This window comes from Meles meles, chromosome 2 (assembly GCF_922984935.1).
Source record: "Meles meles chromosome 2, mMelMel3.1 paternal haplotype, whole genome shotgun sequence".
NCBI classification, from domain to species: domain Eukaryota; kingdom Metazoa; phylum Chordata; class Mammalia; order Carnivora; family Mustelidae; genus Meles; species Meles meles.
In genome coordinates, this window is record NC_060067.1 from 166,614,614 (window position 1) to 166,632,060 (window position 17,447).

General features: G+C 56.6%; 1 protein-coding gene across 2 annotated transcripts in view; it reads left to right on the forward strand.

Annotated features, from left to right (window-relative positions):
* The first annotated feature begins 894 nt into the window (after positions 1 to 894).
* Positions 895 to 17,447, forward strand: part of GFRA2 (GDNF family receptor alpha 2) — an 84,179-nt gene continuing 67,626 nt past the window's right edge. The window contains exons 1-3 of one of the 2 annotated variants that reach the window (XM_045985348.1): positions 895 to 1,642; positions 6,788 to 7,102; positions 13,227 to 13,310. In XM_045985348.1, coding sequence (XP_045841304.1) covers positions 1,603 to 1,642; positions 6,788 to 7,102; positions 13,227 to 13,310 — 439 coding nt within the window. In that variant the 5' untranslated portion in view covers positions 895 to 1,602. The remainder of the gene's footprint in view (positions 1,643 to 6,787; positions 7,103 to 13,226; positions 13,311 to 17,447) is intronic. The other variant, XM_045985339.1, reaches the window with a different exon arrangement.

Consider the following 17,447-nt stretch of genomic DNA (forward strand, 5'->3'; position numbering starts at 1 on the left):
GGGCTGCAACGCCGGGGAGTGAGGGGGCCGAGGGCGCAGGGGGCGCGTGGGGAAAGTTCTCGAGCTCCCGGTGGGGAGCATACGTGTAAGCGTGCTAGGGGCTAGACCCGGGCAGGCAGGCTGCGTGGGACGCTGGGGGCTGGCGCTGGAGGTGGGATGGGGTGGGGGTGGGGGGGTCCCTCTTTTCTCTTGCGCCTTCGGGGAGAAGCTCTGCTTCGACTCTCCCGCCCAAGGACGCATCTGCCCAAGGAGGGTGGAGCCCCTCCCTAGACCCTGGCCACCCAGCCGGGGATTTTCGAGCGCCCCTCCCCCCCTCCCATGCCTCCGGGATGGCTGGGGTGTCTTGGACTCCACGCCCTTCGGCCTCAGCGGAGCTTCCCCAGGCTTTCGGGACCCGTGGGCCGAGGCGGCGGGGGCAGGGGCAGTGGGGGTTGGAGGACTCAGCCCTTCCACGGCGGGGGGGGGGGGTGCGCGGAGGGCGGTGTTGCGCTGCGAGTGGAGAAGGCGGGTGCGGAGGCTTTGGTGGGTTTGAACGGTAGCTCCGGGAGCCGGTCAGTTTCCGGCCAAGGCAGCAGGTCGGTCCCGGGAAGGGCGGGCGGCGGAGCAGAAGGAGTCAGCGGCGAAGCACTCCTCTCGTCCAGCATTCCCCGGCGCCACCGCCACCGCCGTGTCGCCGCCGCCGCTGCAGAGTGTTGCTGCTCCGCCGCGCTCCCGCGCCCCGCGCCGCCAGCCGCCTGGGAGCCTGAGCGCCGAGCCCGGGGCGGAGAAGAGGGGCGCGGGCGCGAGAGCCGCGGCAAGGGAGCCGCGAAGGGGGAAGGGGGCGGGCGGAGGGAGGAGCGGTGAGAGAGGGAGAAGGGGGAGGGAGAGAGGAGAGCGAGGGAGAGCTGGAGAGAGCGAGAGCAAAGAGCGAGAGCCAGGGAGAGGAGAGGGAGGGAGCGAAGAGAGAAAGACACACGCACGCAGAGACACACGGTCACTGGAATTCCATTAGAAAAAAGTGAGACGAGCAAGGGTTAGCGGGAGAAGATTTTTTTTTCTTTGAATCTTTTCTTCGACTGGGTGCGAAAGAAGCGACTCCGGGCTCTCGTCTTCGAAGCTCCCACTGGATTGTTGCTTGGCGCTAACACCCGTCGGTGGATTTCTCTCCCATTTGCATTTTATTCTGACCCCCACCCTCGCTGCTTCCTTCCAGCCCTTCACTCTCAAATCGCCTCTTCCCCACCTCCCCGGTCCGCTCCTGAGAAGCGCAGGGGAATTGGACCCGCGGGGACCCGAGCCTTCCCGGACCAGCGGAGGGCAGGACAGAGCGAGGACCAAGCTGTTGGCTTGTAAAGCAGATATATCCTCATTTACGTGTATATTTGATTTTAGTGGGCAAGGGGGGCGTCGAGAGGCAGCCCACCGCCCTCCTTCTCCCCCACCCCCTTCAGCCAGAGGCGAGAATCGCAGGACTCAGGATCCTTATCGGGTGGACTAGCTGGAATCTCCGCATTGGATTTGGGGCTGATTATTACTGCTTGGCTATTATTATTATTGTTGTTGTTATTATTTTTTTTTTACCCAAGGGAGAGAGACACAAAAAAACTGTGGGATTTATTTAACATGATCTTGGCAAACATCTTCTGCCTCCTCTTCTTTTTAGGTGAGTACCTGCGGGCGGGGAGGGCAGCTTGTCCGCCGGAGCCTGGGGGGCCGCGCGGGGTCGCGCGTTCGGTCGCCGGCGAGAAGCTGGGAACGCGGGGGGCGAGCGGGGCGCGGGCTGGAGACCGGCGGGGAGAGCGCGCCGCGAAGCGAGCCGGGCCCCGGCGCTGCCGAACCAAGCGGGGCGGGTCGGCGAGGCTGCGGGCGGAGGGACGCGAACCGCGGCTGGCTGGTTACGCGCGGGGCTTGGGAAGGAGACATGGAACACCCAAACCATCGCCGCACACACGCACGCACACACGCACCCTCGCTTACTCACACACAATGCTAGCACTCATTTCTCTCAAAATATTGGGTTCAAATTGCGGCAACTTAAGAAAAAAGAATTCCAACTCTTGATCTGAAAGAGAGGAGGGTGGGGAGAGGCTCTGTGTCACGGAGAGAAAAATCATGCCAGTTCCATCTTTCTGGTCGGCTCCCGGATCGATCCCGGTGGACGGCGTGGGTTTCTCCAGGATCTCCTGCTTGGACATTGGTGGGGGCAGCGCTGGCAACCATCCCCTAACCTGCCAATCAGCCTTTGGGAAATGCATCTCACTTCCCTCTCTCCGAACCCCTTTCCAGTGGCCCCGCTCCCTGGAATACTTTTCAAGTTTCTCCCCACCCTTTGCCCGCCCTCCCAGCCAGACCCGAGCCAGATGCGTGGGCAGGAGTGGAGGGTTGTGAGCAACCGTTCACTACCTATCCTTCACCACCTCTGGCCGCCTGGGGACCCTGTAGCTTGTGGGAAAAGGAGGAAGGGAGGTCAAAGTTTGCTTCCTTGGGTGAAGACGGAGAGGAGTTGGGGGGGAGGGGGAGAGGGAGAGGGATCTGAACAAAGACCACCTGCTTATTGTATAAGCCCCCTCCTCCAGGGGCAAGGAGGAGAGGTTGCCTGGTGCCCTGAACCCTGGGCACTCTCTTTCCCACCCAGAATCCCCAACCCCTCACGCCCTTTTGTGCTATGTGAAATCCCAGCTGCTTGGGAAGTGGGTATAGAGAGAGCATTCTGGGAGTGGAAGTGAGGAAGAAGGTGTTGGCAAGGCCTGGTGCTGACCTGAGTCCCTGGCAAGGCGGCTGCCCCGGGTAGGTGCTCTGGAGAGGGAGCTGGGTAATGAGTGTGTTGAGGGTACTCACATCTACTTGAGTGTGGGTGCTGTTCCTCCTCCCCTGGCCTGCCCACAGCCTGTGGTGAGCCAGGCTGCCTGGCTGGGTCAGGACTGTATCCTTTCTCTCCTGGAGGATTGGCGAAGGGAAGGTCTGAGGGGGTAGGTGCCCAGCACAGAAAGATGTGGGTGGTCTGGTAAGTGCCTGGCTTGAATAAGAGATTTGAGTCAATACTGGTTTGGCCCTGGACCCTTTGTCCACCCCCTGCCTCTGCCCCCTCTCAGAAGCTGCCTTTCCCCTGGGTGCCTGGCCTTGCTCTAGGGTGTGGCCTTTACGGGTCCTGCCCCCTAAGCCAGAGGCAGCTGTCTCCAGGGTGGAAGGGTCTGTGGGAGGAAACTGGGTAGGGGCTCTGGGGCCCACCGTGAGCTTGCAGCCCTTCCTGGCAACCCACTGTAAGTGGGCTCTCATTCTGGAGGGGTTGTTATAAAACCTGACCTTTTCTCCCACTGCTGGTTTGAAAACCCAGCTTTCTGGGGCCAAGAAGAAAAGAAAATTGTATTTCGGGAAAAGCAGCCAGATTGTCTGCTGCTGAGCTGCATGTATATACCTCAGAGGTGAATTCTGAAGTCCTGGGGTGGAGAAGAGTGGTGTGGCCCCTTAGTCCTTTCTAGGCCCCATGTTGCAGGCAGGATTTTTCAGCTGGGAGGGCTACGGAGTTGACTTTGTTCTCATGATATAGGGGTGTGTGTGTGTCTTTGTGTGTCAGAGATGCACCTGGAGTCTGAGACCCTGGAGACAGAGGTGAGAGGAGAAGTAAAAGCTGGGGACAACAGTCCTTTTGGTCAGAGCCCTTCAGCTCCCTTCCCTCGAGATGCCCCTTTCCAGAACCGGGGGGCGGGGTTAATGAAGTGACCACCAGATATTAGAAGGCTCTGGGTTAGGCCAGCCAAGGAGGAAGGGATGGGTTGGTAGTAAGGAAACTTCGGCCTCGGGGCCACTTTCCTTGGCAAGGAGCCCGCCGTTTGGGAGTTGGTTGGAAATTCCACTTGGGGGGAGAGGATTTGGGAAGCTTGAGCCTGGGTAGGCAGTTTCCGTGTGTGCGTGTGGGAGCATGGTGAAGTGTGGTGCCAGGAACATGGGTCTTCAGTGTGCCCCCTGCAAGGTTCCGAGTGAGGCCTGGAGGTAGAGAGGCCTTTCTGGCCCAGTCATCCTGACCTCTAAGGTTGATGTACCCAGAGAGAGAGTGAGATGGGGCAAGTCACTTGGGGGCAGGGCTGGTCAGAGAGCCCACTTCCCACTGGGATCCTAGTGTGCATTCTAGCTCTTGCGGGGCTCTCAAGTGCGGGTGGGTGTTTGTAGCTCCGTGCAGTCTCTCTGTCCCCCCCTCGTCTCTGTAGCAGCTGTTCCACTTGTCTTTTCTTGATGGATCTGAGTTTTCTCCTGATTTAGAATTTGGACGCACCGGAATGCCTTCTGACCTTTATACTCTTTTAGAATTGTTGGCCCAAGGCTCCCAGTTGCTATCTCTTTCTCTGGCTGGACTTGATTGGTTCTGGGGGTCATGACGCCAACTAAAAGAGCCAAGGATGGGTGCAGCCAGGGAGTTTGGGGAGAGGATACACTGGCTCTCCGCAGAGCATCCCCCATCACTGGGGAGATGGGGGTAAGCCCTTGCTTTTGGCCCAGGAGCCCAGGATGCTGCGAGGATTGTCCTGTGGGGCTCTAGAACCCACCTGTAAGGCAGGCAGGGTAAGTGTCCTTCTTACCCCAATCCCCCAGGCCAGTGTCCTAACTTGTCACAGATAGTGCAGCCTCAGGCACAGTCAAGGTGGGAAGGGAGAAGGTTGCTGGGATGCTGGGGGGAAGTCCGTGGAAGTCCCGGGTTGGGTCGTTCTTGAGGCTCTAGCAGGCAGGCAGGCTGGCTAGGTGGGGATAGCAGGTGCAAGTGAGGCCGCGTCAGCCCAGCTGCTCCTGGGTGGCCCAGAGGCACTGAGTCCTGCTCGGGGACCTAGGAATTTGCTGAAGCCAGGAAACAAAGCTGCTGCCTCTGCTTGGGCGGAGGACACCTCTCCAGATGGCTTCTTCTCTGGTCTTTCTCAGCCTGGCCACAGCCTTCAGCTCTTCCCTGTCCTAAGCCATTGGTATGGTCAATGCGGGGAGTATCTTTTGCTCTGGCCCTCATGGGCTTTTCCACTCCAGGCCTACCCCTTGCTCTTCTACTTCCTCTTCTTGTGGGGTAGGTCGACTCCCTCCAGTGGTGGAGTCCTTTCCCCTCAGCAGCAGTCTAGAGTGACGGGCTGGTGATGCAGGGCTCTGCCTCTAGGTGTCGCTGTCTCCCTATGGTAGCTCCCCCCCCTACGCCGGGCCTCCTGGGGGAAGGAGTGAGAAGTGGCCTTTCTGGGTAGGGATGAGGGGAGGGGAAGGGCAGATTCGGTGGACTTCTGAGGAGGGGACTTCTGGCCCAAGATCTTAGTATGCTTTGGGCTGGAAGGAATGGAGGAAGCCTCCCAGGTCACTCCTGGGTCTTGGAAAAGGCGGTCTTGGCTCTGGCATATGGAAGGGCTTTTTCCAGGGCAGGATCTGGAGGGGAAAGGGAGACGGTCCCTGTCTAGAGGAAACCATTTTGGGAGCTTGATTTGACAGGACCAGTGGGCTCCTCCCTGTCCTTCACTTCTGAGTCTTTCCCTCTGAGCCTCTTCCTTCAGAGGGTTTAGATGGGTTTAGATGCTTTGAGGGTACCGGGTAAGAAGGGTGGCTGTTCACTTTTGGAGAGACGAGGCTCCACATGCAAGGCCAGACTCCAGGGAGGGAAGCTCTTCCCTTCTGCAGCTGCAAATTGGCTTATTATTCGGCTTTTGGAAAGAATTAAAAAAGGAGAGACCGAGTGGAGAGAGGGTTTCAGAGAAGGGTGGAGAGGAAAGGGGAGAGAGAAGAAGTAGGTGGTGCTAGAGAGACAGAGAGCGCGCCAGCACAGGGCTATTCAAAGAGCAAAGGTGATGGAGAAATAGACCTCAGAAGGAAGGAAGTCAGAGAGAGAAGTGTGTGAGAGAAAGATGAGAAAAGCCCGTCAGGACGAACACACACACACACACACACACACACACACACACTGGGAGGAAAGCTATGCCTGCAGCACTCTTTCTGCAGGACTGGGGTGGAACTTGGCCACAGAAGGCATGTTTTCAGGTGTTCAGCCAGGGTGGCGTTGGACTGGGAGGTGTGGAAGGCTGGAATGGAAAGGGGTGGCTGCCCCATTCTGGGCTTGCCTCAGGCCCAGTTCAGGCTTGTCTCTTGGGGTCTTCTTTTAGAGCCTGGAAACTCGGAATGGACAGGCCAGTAGTCCGATGGGCCCTTTGTGACCTTGAGTTGTCATCTCCCTTCTTTAGGCCTCAGTTTCCCCAGGGTAAAATTGGGGGGGGGAGTGCTGGAGCTGGATGCTGTGGTCTCTGAGGCCCTAATGGACTAGGAAGGTAAAATTATTTCCCGCTGCTTTCCCGGTCTGACCCAGCGTGTTGGCCGGACGTCTGGCTGGAACTGAGGTGGATGGAGGCTTCGGCAGCAGGAAAGCGAGAGTCCCCCTCTGCACACTTGGGCAGGCCCTGCAGCCCTCCAGCTCTCTGCTGAGGCTGTGGCATTCTTCTCTGGCCTCTGTGGTCTTGCTCGAGGGTCTTCCGGCTTTACTGTGGTCAGCTCCTGGGCCCAGGGCTGAGGAGCGACCGAGTGGGATTGCAAGAGAATCTAGTGGAGCCAGAGCACAATGACAGCTCGAGGAGGTCTCCTTTGGGGTTGAGGAGGGATGTTGGTGTCTTGGGGATCCATTCCGGGCTCTCCCTCGGAAACCGCTCTGTGGTGGGGAAAGGTAGCATGGAGTCGGCTTTGGTGTGCTTTGGCGTGAGATGGGTGCGAAGTTCCCAGAAGGGCCCCAGCCCCCAGGCCTGCATCTTGGGTCGGAGGTCGTGGCGGCCCTCATTCATGCTTGTCTTCCCTCCCCACCACCCAGACGAGACCCTCCGCTCTTTGGCCAGCCCTTCCTCCCCGCAGGGCCCTGAGCTCCACGGCTGGCGCCCCCCGGTGGACTGCGTCCGGGCCAATGAGCTGTGCGCCGCGGAATCCAACTGCAGCTCCCGCTACCGCACGCTGCGGCAGTGCCTGGCGGGCCGGGACCGCAACACCATGCTGGCCAACAAGGAGTGCCAGGCGGCCCTGGAGGTCCTGCAGGAGAGCCCGCTGTACGACTGTCGCTGCAAGCGGGGCATGAAGAAGGAGCTGCAGTGTCTGCAGATCTACTGGAGCATCCACCTGGGGCTGACCGAGGGTAGGCGGGGCCTCGGGGGGCGGGGCGGGGCTAGGCGGGTGGGGGCCTGGGTTCAGGGGCAGACTTGGTACCAGAGGGAGCTGGCAACCGCTCCATCGCTCCCTGCCAGAGGAGCCTAGAACCCAGAGGAAGCTGCTGGCCCACCTGGGAGGGCGGCTGTTGGAGGTGGAGTGACAGCTGGGGGTAGAGGAGGGCAGGAGGGAGAAGGAGAAAAAGGCTGGAGAAAGGAAGGGAGTCCTGGTTGGGGAGAGGATGGATGGATGGATGAATGGGCAGACGGATGGACGGACTGTGAAGCGGTAACAGAGAAGGGTAGGCAGCAGATGGAGTGCAGGCAGAGCTGTGCCACCAAGCAGACCGGCCCCTGCCCACACCCTCCCCCAAGCCCTGGGCTCTGAGCTGAGGGCAGTCCCAGTTTTGCTCTTCCTGCTGCCAGGAGGCTTGCTCTGCAGGTGGCTTCTTGACCCTGGGGCTGGCCTAGGCCCCTTCTACAGGGCCTGGAGTAGTGTGTGGGCAGCAGGCCCCTGCAGCTCTGGAGGTGGAACCCGCAACTGCCTCTCCCGTAACAGCTGGCTCCCGGTTGGTGTCCCCCTCAGGACCACAGTGTGGAGGATTTGCATATAGTGCAGAAGGATGGGACACCTTGGTCAGACGTTCATTTGTTGGTGCAACAACTGTTTATTGAGAGGGTATCATCTGCAAGGCATTGTGGGAACACGAGAATAAGCTGGCATCGCCTCTGCCTTCAGGGAGCTCATAGTTGGGGGAATGGTGCAGAGAAGTGAGGGGCTTTCTGTCGTTTGGTGGCATGAGTGCTGTCGGAAAGCACTGGTAATGTGGGAGCCCCAAGGCAGCATCTTAGAAAATCCGAAGAGCCTTCCTGGAAGAGGCAGCCTCCGAGGCGAGACTAAGGAGTGAGCTGCGGTTACATCCGGAGGGATACGGGAAGTGTGGGAGGTGGAGGGGGAGCTTGGGCGAAGGCCCCCTGGAGGGAGTTAAACTCACCTGCAGACCTACAAGTAACTCAGTATAGTCAAGTTGGGAGTTGAAAGTGGGGATGGGTGAGGAGAGGGGAGTGGTGTGGACCGGCTGGGCCTCAGGGAGCCCTGCAAGGGGAGGCCCTGTGATCTGGGCTTCAGGACAGTGCTCCTGTGTTCCAGGGGAGAGAGTAGGTTGGAGGCTCCTCCTGTGATCCAGGCTAGGGGTCATGGTGACTGCCCGAGCACCATGGCAGGACTGAGGCAGGGTCCAAGGAGGTAGAACTAACAGGTCTTGGTGAAGGGAGAGGAGTCAAGGGGGGCAGTTTTCTCTTTTGGGAACAGGGTGGGTGATCAGGCCATTTACAAGAGGCAGCGAAGGTTTCCTGTCAGGAGAGGCTAGGGAGATGACGCCTTAATTTTGGGGCATGTGGCTTTGGTTGGCCACGACCCTCACACAGCCATCCTTGTAGGGCTGGAGTACAGGTGGGTAAGCCGCACTGCACATACAGCGGGTGTGCGCACATTGAGAGGAGGCGGGGACAGAGGGCTGGCAGTGTCTCTGTGCCCTTGGGGTGAGCTCTGCAAGTGGCTGCTGGGAGCAGAAGCCTGGTTAGGGAGTGAATGGGAGCTGGGAATGGTGACTGTGGACCACTTCTAGAATTTTGCCATGAAGAGGAGAGAGGACAAAGGACGACTGTTTTTAGAGACGTGAGAGGGTAGAGCAGCTTGAATCCAAAGGTGAGGCCAGTAGTGATGGAGGTGTGGAGGTGAAGACAGGGGTACACCGTGGAGCTGTACCCTTGCTTAGCCTGAGATGGAGGGTGCTGGAGGGAAGGAGGAAACGGGGCCAGAGAATGAGTGGTTTCTGATCAGGGACCAAGATGATTCCAATACGCCGTGAATATGGGAGTAAAGTAAGCATGTCATTGTGAACAGTGTCACGACCGTGAATAGCAAAGTGATTCCCCTGAATCAGTCTCCCGTTCCTAGCAACCTCGAGCTCTGGAACTAGAGGTGAGCAAAGAGGGGGAAACAGTGCCACAAAGCTGGTGTCCGTTACTCTCTGCGAGGTGAGGGAGAAGGCCTCGCAGGGCCTGAAAACCGACGTCCCTGAGCCCGCGGCTGGGTTGTTTAGTTTCTTGTTTTCTTTCCCAAGGCCTTCAGTTTCAACCCCGGAGGAGGTGGGGCATTACCTTGGGGTGGGCTTGCGGAGGGCTGCGGGACACACAGCCTGGGGAGGGGATAGGGAGTGCCAGCTGGAAGAGACAGGTGGGTCCGCTGAGAGCCTTGCCACCCTCTGGCCAGAGCAGCGAGGCCCCTACTGGTGGGAGCCAGGCTGCGGGGCCTTTGGATGACGATGGTACACATCACCGGCTTTACGCCCTGTGGTCTGAATTCAGGGCCCTCTGAACCCAGGAATGGGGGACTGGAGAGGCGTGAGCTGGCTTGCTGGTTCTTTTACTCAGCAAACACCTCTGAAGCCCCGACTGTGTGCTTCGGAATTGGGGTGGGTGGGGGAGTGCTGATTCAGCCATGGTCCCTGTGCTGGCCGGCTTCCGGGCTAGGAGAACCTCCCCTGGGCCAATCCTCCAAAAGTAGAGCCTCTGCTTTCTTGTTCCTCAGAATCCACCCCGCCCCCATTCCTGGCTCTTGGGAGCCAGAGGTAGTTTCTGCTTAGAGCTGGCCAAGGGAGGCTGAGAGGCCTTTTAACAGCAGGTAACGTTCCTGTGAGTGACAGGATCCACCCGAGAGTTAATTATTCACGGTGTGGGATGAGCGGTCTCCCTGGGGGAGGCTGCAAGCACTTCTTCCCTATTCCTTAATAACACTTAATAACCTGGCTTGGGCCTGGGGCAGGGTGGGGGATAGTGGAGAGGAGAGATTTGTGTTGGACTCTGATTGCAGCTTCTCCTTGGCCCCTGCCCACGGATGTGATTGCCCTGGAGGGTGGGCCCCACCTTCTCCCTCCACCTGAGGCTGAACTCTGCAGAGTCTGAGAACCTCAGTGGCAGACAGAGGTGGTGGTGGCAGGGATGTGCCCTCTGCTGAGCTCCCAGACAATCCCAATTGCAAAGGACCTACAGATCGTTCTGTCCCACTCCCGCTTTGGTGGGGAAGCTGAGGTGCAGGGAGGAGGGTTGGTGGAACCAGGAGCCCTGACTCCTTTTCCAAGCCCCCTTTGCAGCTGCCCTGGGAGATGCTGTGGCCTGGGGCTCAACTTTCCCTTCTGTCACCACCACCGTAACCACCAGTATTTCCATGGGGGGGGGGTGGTACCCTTGATGGTTCCACGGGGCACTGGTGACCAGGCTTCTTGCCTTCTCCAGAGGTGGCACTGAGGTTCAGGGTCATTCTGGTGCTTCAGATGTGAAGAGCACGGGCCCCTCCCACAGGTCATGGCCCAGGAATCTGACATGCTAGATTTGGGTCATTCTGGTGGCCAGGATGCCCGAGGGAACAGGTCTCCGATTTCCCACTGGTGAATTCTGCTGCAGGAGCAGGTCAGCATGAGTTGACTTAAATAGGATGGGCCTCTCCCAACCAGTCCTGGAATAGGCTGTTTTCCCCCCGGACACTCCCCCGCCAGCTCTGCAGTCACTCATGCTAGCTGATCCATACCCAGGCGCCTCGCTGTGCCAGGTGCGGGAGTGAAGGACAGGCCCTGGGCTGGGGGAGCAATCCAGCTGGCATAGGCTGACCCTGTGAAAAGTCAAACAGCAGCAGTACTTGTTTAAGAACAGTTAGGTTCATCAAAACTTTTCATTTTGGAGACCGACTACATCTGGCTAAGTGCTTGGACCCCGGAGCCAGCTGCCTGGGTTCAAAACCTGGCTCTGCCACTCACCAGTTGTGGGACGCTGGGCCAGTTATTTATCTCTGTACCCTCTCAGGCCAGTTCTTTTTTTTTTACCCATCGATAATTACTTTATTTATTTATTAACGTATAATGTATTATTTGCCCCAGGGGTACAGGTCTGTGAATCATCAGTCTTACACAATTCACAGCACTCACCATAGCACATACCCTCCCCAATGTCCATCCCCCAGCCACCCTATCCCACCCTATCCCCACCCCCCACTCCCCAGCAACCCTCAGTTTGTTTCCTGAGATTAAGAGTCTTTATGGTTTGTCTCCCTTCCCGGTCCCATCTTGTTTTATATTTTCCCTCCCTACACCCCACAAACCCTTGCCTCGTCTCTCAAATTCTTCATATCAGAGAGATCATATGATAATTGTCTTTCTCTGATTGACTTATTTTGCTCAGCATAATACCCTCTACTTCCATCCACATCATTGCAAATGGCGAGGTTTCATTTTTTCTTTTGATGGCTGCATAATATTCCATTGTATATATATACCACATCTTCTTTATCCATTCATTTGTTGATGGACATCTAGGTTTTTCCCATAGTTTGGCTATTGTGGACATTGCTGCTATAAATATTCGGGTGCACGTGCCCCTTCAAATCCCTACATTTGAATCTTTATGGTAAATACCCAGGAGTGTGATTACTGGGTTGTAGGGTAGCTCTATTTTCAACTTTTTGAGGAACCTCCATACTGTTTTTCAGGCCAGTTCTTTAGCAATAAAACAGGGAGAGGAAGAGTGCCTATCTCATAGAGATATTAAGAGGATGAAGGGAGTTCCTAGACCAAAAGTGCTTTCAGTGGTGCCGGTACACAGAGGGCTCAGTATAACACCACTTTTATTACAAAAACATGCATTATTTGCATTATTTGACCCCAACAAATAGCTATGGCTGGTAACACCACCACTGCCGGGGGTTTCCCCGGTGCCTGTGGGTAGAGAGGAGGACGCTGAGGTTGTCCAGGCCTGGACAGTCCCAGGGAAGGTGGGATTGGAGACTGGCCTGAAAGGATGTCAGTGGGCAGATAGCACTCAGGCCCCGATGTGTGTCGCAGGGCCTGAGGGGTGTTTGCTCCTATGAGGGGAAGTGAAGTGTGGGGGCCTGTTCTCCAGGGGAGAATGAATATCAAGAATATCTGGGGTCTACACCAATTTTGGGGGGTCTGCTAGCAGACAGATGCCTTGCTCTGTGAACCAGCAGAGGGCCGGCAAGCCTGGAGTGCTGGCCTCTGGGGGACTTCCTGGGGCTGACTGATGAGCCCCTTAAAGGCAGATTGCAAGTCCCCTCTTCTGGGGAAGTCCCCAGAAGTCCCCCCTTCTTGCCAGTAGCCCCATGGATGCCACTGCACGTGTGCTCTTCTTCAGGTGCCAGACCCCGGGTGGATGGGAAATCAATGTGTGAGACTCCGGGTCGTCACCGGTCTCCTCCGCCCCTTCAGTGCACACACACAGTCTGAGTGATTACCCATTGATTTCTCCTCACAGTGACGTCTCAAGAGGATATTTCCTCTCCTGCCGAGGTGTTGGCGGAGGGGGCGGGAGTCCCGACGAGGAGGTGCTGGGTCTCCTGGGCATCCCTGTGCCATTTATCTCCTGTCACTTGCTTGCTTTTCCCATTCACCAAGCCTCTGAGGCACCCCAAAGCCCGAGGGGAAATCTGAGAAGCTAGCAGGGGGTGGGGAGGCCCAGCAGGGAGTGAGGAGGTGGGGAGTCAGTCAGACAAGCTGGGGGGGGGTGGTCAGGCCTCCACTCAGCCGACCTTCAGCCCCTCCAGTCAGACCCTTCTGGTGACGTGACCGGAAGCAAAGAGGAAGTTCTGGGCCCTTAGGTGGCCTGGGCAAAGCGTGAGAGCCGGGGGACACGATTCTAGTCTAGCTCTGCCACAGGGAGCTGTGTGATCCCAGTCAGGTTGCTTTACCTCTCTGGGCCAACTCAGAGTCCCCTCCTGTGAAATGAGGAAGCTGTACTGAACAATCTTGGAGGGCCTTTGGCTTCAAATCCTTTGCTTTATGCCTGGCCTTCTGCAGGCTGTCCACCTCCCCAGTGCTTGATTTCTGGAAGCATTTGGAAGTCCTTAGAAGAGGGCTGGACATGCAGGGAGGTCAGGAGAGGGAAGTGTGAGCAGTACCGACTTGCTCTGGGGGACCTCTACTCCAGTTGGAGAGAAAGAGCTCACCTATGTGTGCGGAGTGCTCAACATCCCATGCGTCGCTCGCTCTTGTCTGGCACTGTGGGAGGCGTAAGCCCGTGCCTGACGCTGGTTCTCTCTTCCAGGCGAGGAGTTTTATGAAGCCTCACCCTACGAGCCGGTGACCTCCCGTCTCTCGGACATCTTCAGGCTTGCTTCAATCTTCTCAGGTAAGTGGGCTCGTGCTAGGACCTCTCCAGTCCTCCCAGGTACCCAGGTCTTTATCCGGTTCTGCCTTCCACCAGCAAGGCTTTCCGTGTCTCTGAGCTCTGGGCCTTCGTCTATGAAAGAAGAAACCGTACACCTAGTCCCGAGGCTGTGTGCGGAGTGGAGCACGTATGGGAATTGCGTAGAATGTGTCTACCCTGCAGTGGGTCTTGAATCGGAAACTTGGTGTCACTCCCCGAGTTTTTCTTGTCCTGTGGTGTCCTTCTTTGCAGTCCCCAACTCTTGCACTTTGGAATTCTACTTTGGTCAAGTTGTTCAACTTTGTTGTGCCTCAGTTTCCTCAGTTGCACAGTGGGAGAGTACATATCTCAGACTGGCGTGAAGTCTGGATGAGCCAGTGGTTGTAAAGGGCTGCTGGGTAGCACAGCCCAGGGCCGGAACAGGAGTCATTAGCCGTGGCTCTTGGCATGCTCCGCTCTGCTCCGCTCCTGGACTCCCTTTCCCTCGAGGGCTCTTCTTCTTGAGCACGACTGAGAGGCCTCTGAGTTCCCCTGCCACTCCTGCCCCAGCCTGCCCCAGGAAATGAGAGGACTCTGGAGCTCTAGCTTGGCTTGCCATGGTCCTTGTGTAGGAGTCTGATGAGTCTGTTGTTCCTTCTCCTTGGCCTGTTCCCTCTGGCATCTGGGAGACCTTCAGGCCCAGGGCAGCCGCTCCTGCTCGGGCCCTGGGGAGGGACTTCTAGTCTTGGGAACCGCTCTGGGGGAGGGGGCTGGGAATGAGAACCTTCTGAAGCCATCACTGGGGCTCCAAGGTGGCCATGGGGGCCTGTTCTGGTTCACACTAGGGCTCTGAGGTGGCCATGGGGGCCTGTTCCATTCACGGCTCCAGACCTCGGGATTCTAGGAAGTTTCGTGGCAGTATGTGAAGCCTTCTGAAGTTTCTTTTGCTCTAAACCATGGGTTCTCAACAGCAGCGCTGTTGGCGTTTTGACCTGGGTAGTGCTCTCCTGTGGGCGGAGCTGTCCCATTCCCATGCATCGCTGGATGTTCAGCCAGCGTCCCTGGCCTCTACCCATGGGACGCCAGGAGTAGCACACTGAGTTGTGACAACCGAAAATGTCTCCAGATGTCCCACATGTCTCTTGGGGACAGGACTGCCACCAGTTGAGAAACAGCGCTCTGAAACTGTGAAATGAAAGGCTCTCCAGTGAGACCCTAAACCCTTTCAAATGAAGAATTCTCTAGGAGACTGTTTTTCAAACTTCCTTTTTCCATTATTGCCCCCCTAAGGAGGAAAATCAATTCTCTGTAGAGAAATACCATCTTAGTCTGTTCGGGCTGCCCTAACAAAATATCGTGTTGGGGAGCTTCACCAATGGAAATGTATTACCTCATAGAGACTTTAAGTTGAAGATCAAGGTTTGGTGGGGCTCGGTTTCTGGCCAGAGCCCTTCTCCTGGCTTGCAGATGGCCACGTTTTTACTGTATCCTCACAGGGTGGGGTGAGGGGTGGCAAGGAGGGAGGGAAGGGGAGAGAGAGTGAGAGAGTTCTTTCCTTTTCTTCTTTTTTAAATAAGGACACCATTTCTGTTGTTCATGGCCCTACCTTCTCACCTTTATGACCTCACCTAACCTGATTACCTCCAAAAGCTCTGTCTGGAAATACAATCACATTGGAGATTAGGACTTTAGCATATGAATTTGGTGGGTACAATATAGTGTAGAGCAAATACCAAGGAATACCTACTTTTTTTTTTTTTTTTGGCCTACCCAAGATCCAATTTTTGCACCCTTGGTTCCATTGAGAATATGTGAAATCTGGTAATTTCTAAGAGAGTGATATCTAAGAGATTGATGCGGGAGGGTACATATGTACTTGGTGGGGGAAATTCTGGAACCCCATGAGAAAGGAGGCATTGGCCAAAGAGTGACCATCTAGATTTGCCCTTGAGTCCTGGTGGTGTTTGGTGGTGGTAGTGATGGAATGGAGACTTCAGAAGTGATCCTGATTGGTTTTGGCTAGAACTCCACCTCAAGCCACTCTTTTGGAGATGGCCTTGGGGCTCAGATACAGGTTAAGAACATTCTTAATATGTGCTATAGTGGGGATGCCCTCCAGCCCCGATGTACCCAGTTCCCACCCTGCCAGCTGGGTACTGTTGGAGGAGTGGGAGCCTTTGGGTTTCCCGCCAACAAAGAAATCGTTTAGGCTTGCTCCTTGAAGGGTAAAGGTCAGAGGTCTGCTTCCCGGGCTCCCACTAAACATCTTTCCTTCTTTTGAGCAGAAAATCTTTTTTTTTAGATTAAAAAAAATTATTTACTTATTTATCAGAGAGAGAGTGAGTGAGCAAGAGAGCACAAGCAGGGGGAGCAGCAGGCAGAGGGAGAGGCGGACTCCCGCTGAGCAGGGAGCCAGATGCAGGACTCGATCCCAAGACCCTGGGATCACGACCCAAGCTGAAGGTAGTCACTTAACCGACTGAGCCACCCAGGCATCCCTCAAGCAGAAAATCTTTTTGTAATGGGCTTGATACTCCGCGGGGTAAGGTTATTGACAAATGAGGAAGTTACTGGATCTCAATTTCACTGAACTAGATTCATTTACCTGCTGCCCAGATGAAATTAGACCCCACATGACCCTGGATCCCTGGGGTCAGGGAGAGGGCATAGCTTCGGGGTCTGTGACAACCCCCCCTCATTGTTCAGTTGACCCCACTCATCCAGAGTAGCCCCAGAGTTGGTGCATGGGTGGCTCCGTCTGGGAAGCTTGGGCGCAGAGCTGGGAAGAGGGCTCTGGCCAGGCCAGCAAGAAACCAAGTGGGCCAGGGTGGGGTGCAGAGCAGAAACAAGGCTGGACGCTGAGCTGGGAGGTCAGGGCGAGTGCCAGTGCGTTCTCTGCCACAGATCACCTGAGGGGCTGTGGGCAGGTCACTTCCCTGCTCCAGACCTTGCGTTTCTTTTCTGAAGAAGGAAGATGTAAGCTTGGAGCAGAGCTCCCCAATCTTCCCCGCCAAGGCACAAAGAGAGCGGCAGTATCGGGTGGCATGCACAAGTGAGCAGATCATCTTAGTGCTCAGGGGGACCTGGCCCTCTCTGTGGCTGCCCCGTGGGGTCAGTATCTGGGCACACATGTCACCTAGCTGTGGCTGGCTGGCTGAGAAGGTCTGGCCTGCGGGAGCCAAGGTCTGTACTGGGGCTCTGGCATGCTGAGGCTGCCACCGAGTTCTGGGTGGAGCCTGTTGCACAGGCCTGGAGTTGGCTGTGCATTGCCTCCTCCATCATCTCTGCATGGAAAGGCTGTGGGTAGGGAACATGGGGTCTCTGTGGCCCCCTTCTGGGCCACACTACGCCCAGGCAGGGCCCTTGGGACTCATAAAACAGTGCTCTTGTAGCTTTCGGGTTCCATTGCTACTATCTCCTTCACATCTAGTGTCTAAGAATTTGGGTCCCTGTTGCTGGGGCCTCCTGGAACATGTGTTCTTTATCTCTGGCCTCCTCTCTCTATTGCGGTTCTCAGAAAGTCCCACTGGGAATCTGCTGGCAAAAAAAAGCTGGCAGGATTCCTCCAGCACTGTCTGATGCCAGAGGCTCTGGGGCAGGGACCAGCCTCCCCTCCTCTCTGCCTAGTTCAAAGACAGGCCCTGGGATCAGTGACTAGGGCTGGTTTACTGGTGTCGCGTTAGCCCTGAGTCCAACGCTGGGAGGAGAGCAGGCTGGCTCTCCCCTGAACCAGGGCGGCAGTGATGTTGGAGGCGTCCAGGTGGGAAGGAAGAGTTCATGCGGAATGAGATTTTTCCTGTTTCTAGCCATTCACTGCGTTTGCAAGCAGGAAGTGGCGTGCTTCGGGAAGTTGCCCAGTGCACGAGAAGAGTGTGGGCCTTAAGGCGGGCAGTCCAGGGTTTGAATCCTGACCTGGCCGCTTAGTGGAGTGTGACCTTGGGCCTCACTGGGCCTTCTTGAGCTGTAGTGCCTGTGTTTGTAGAGTGGGAACGGGATCCCTACGGGCAGGATTGCTACTGAGGATTCGCTGAGAAAGGATGTAGGTAGAGTAACAGAGTTATCCAGCCTGTGCTGAGGATGCTCAGTAGGGGAACAGGGGCTTGGGTCGGGGCTGAAGTCGAGAGCCGCTCCATCCCCAGG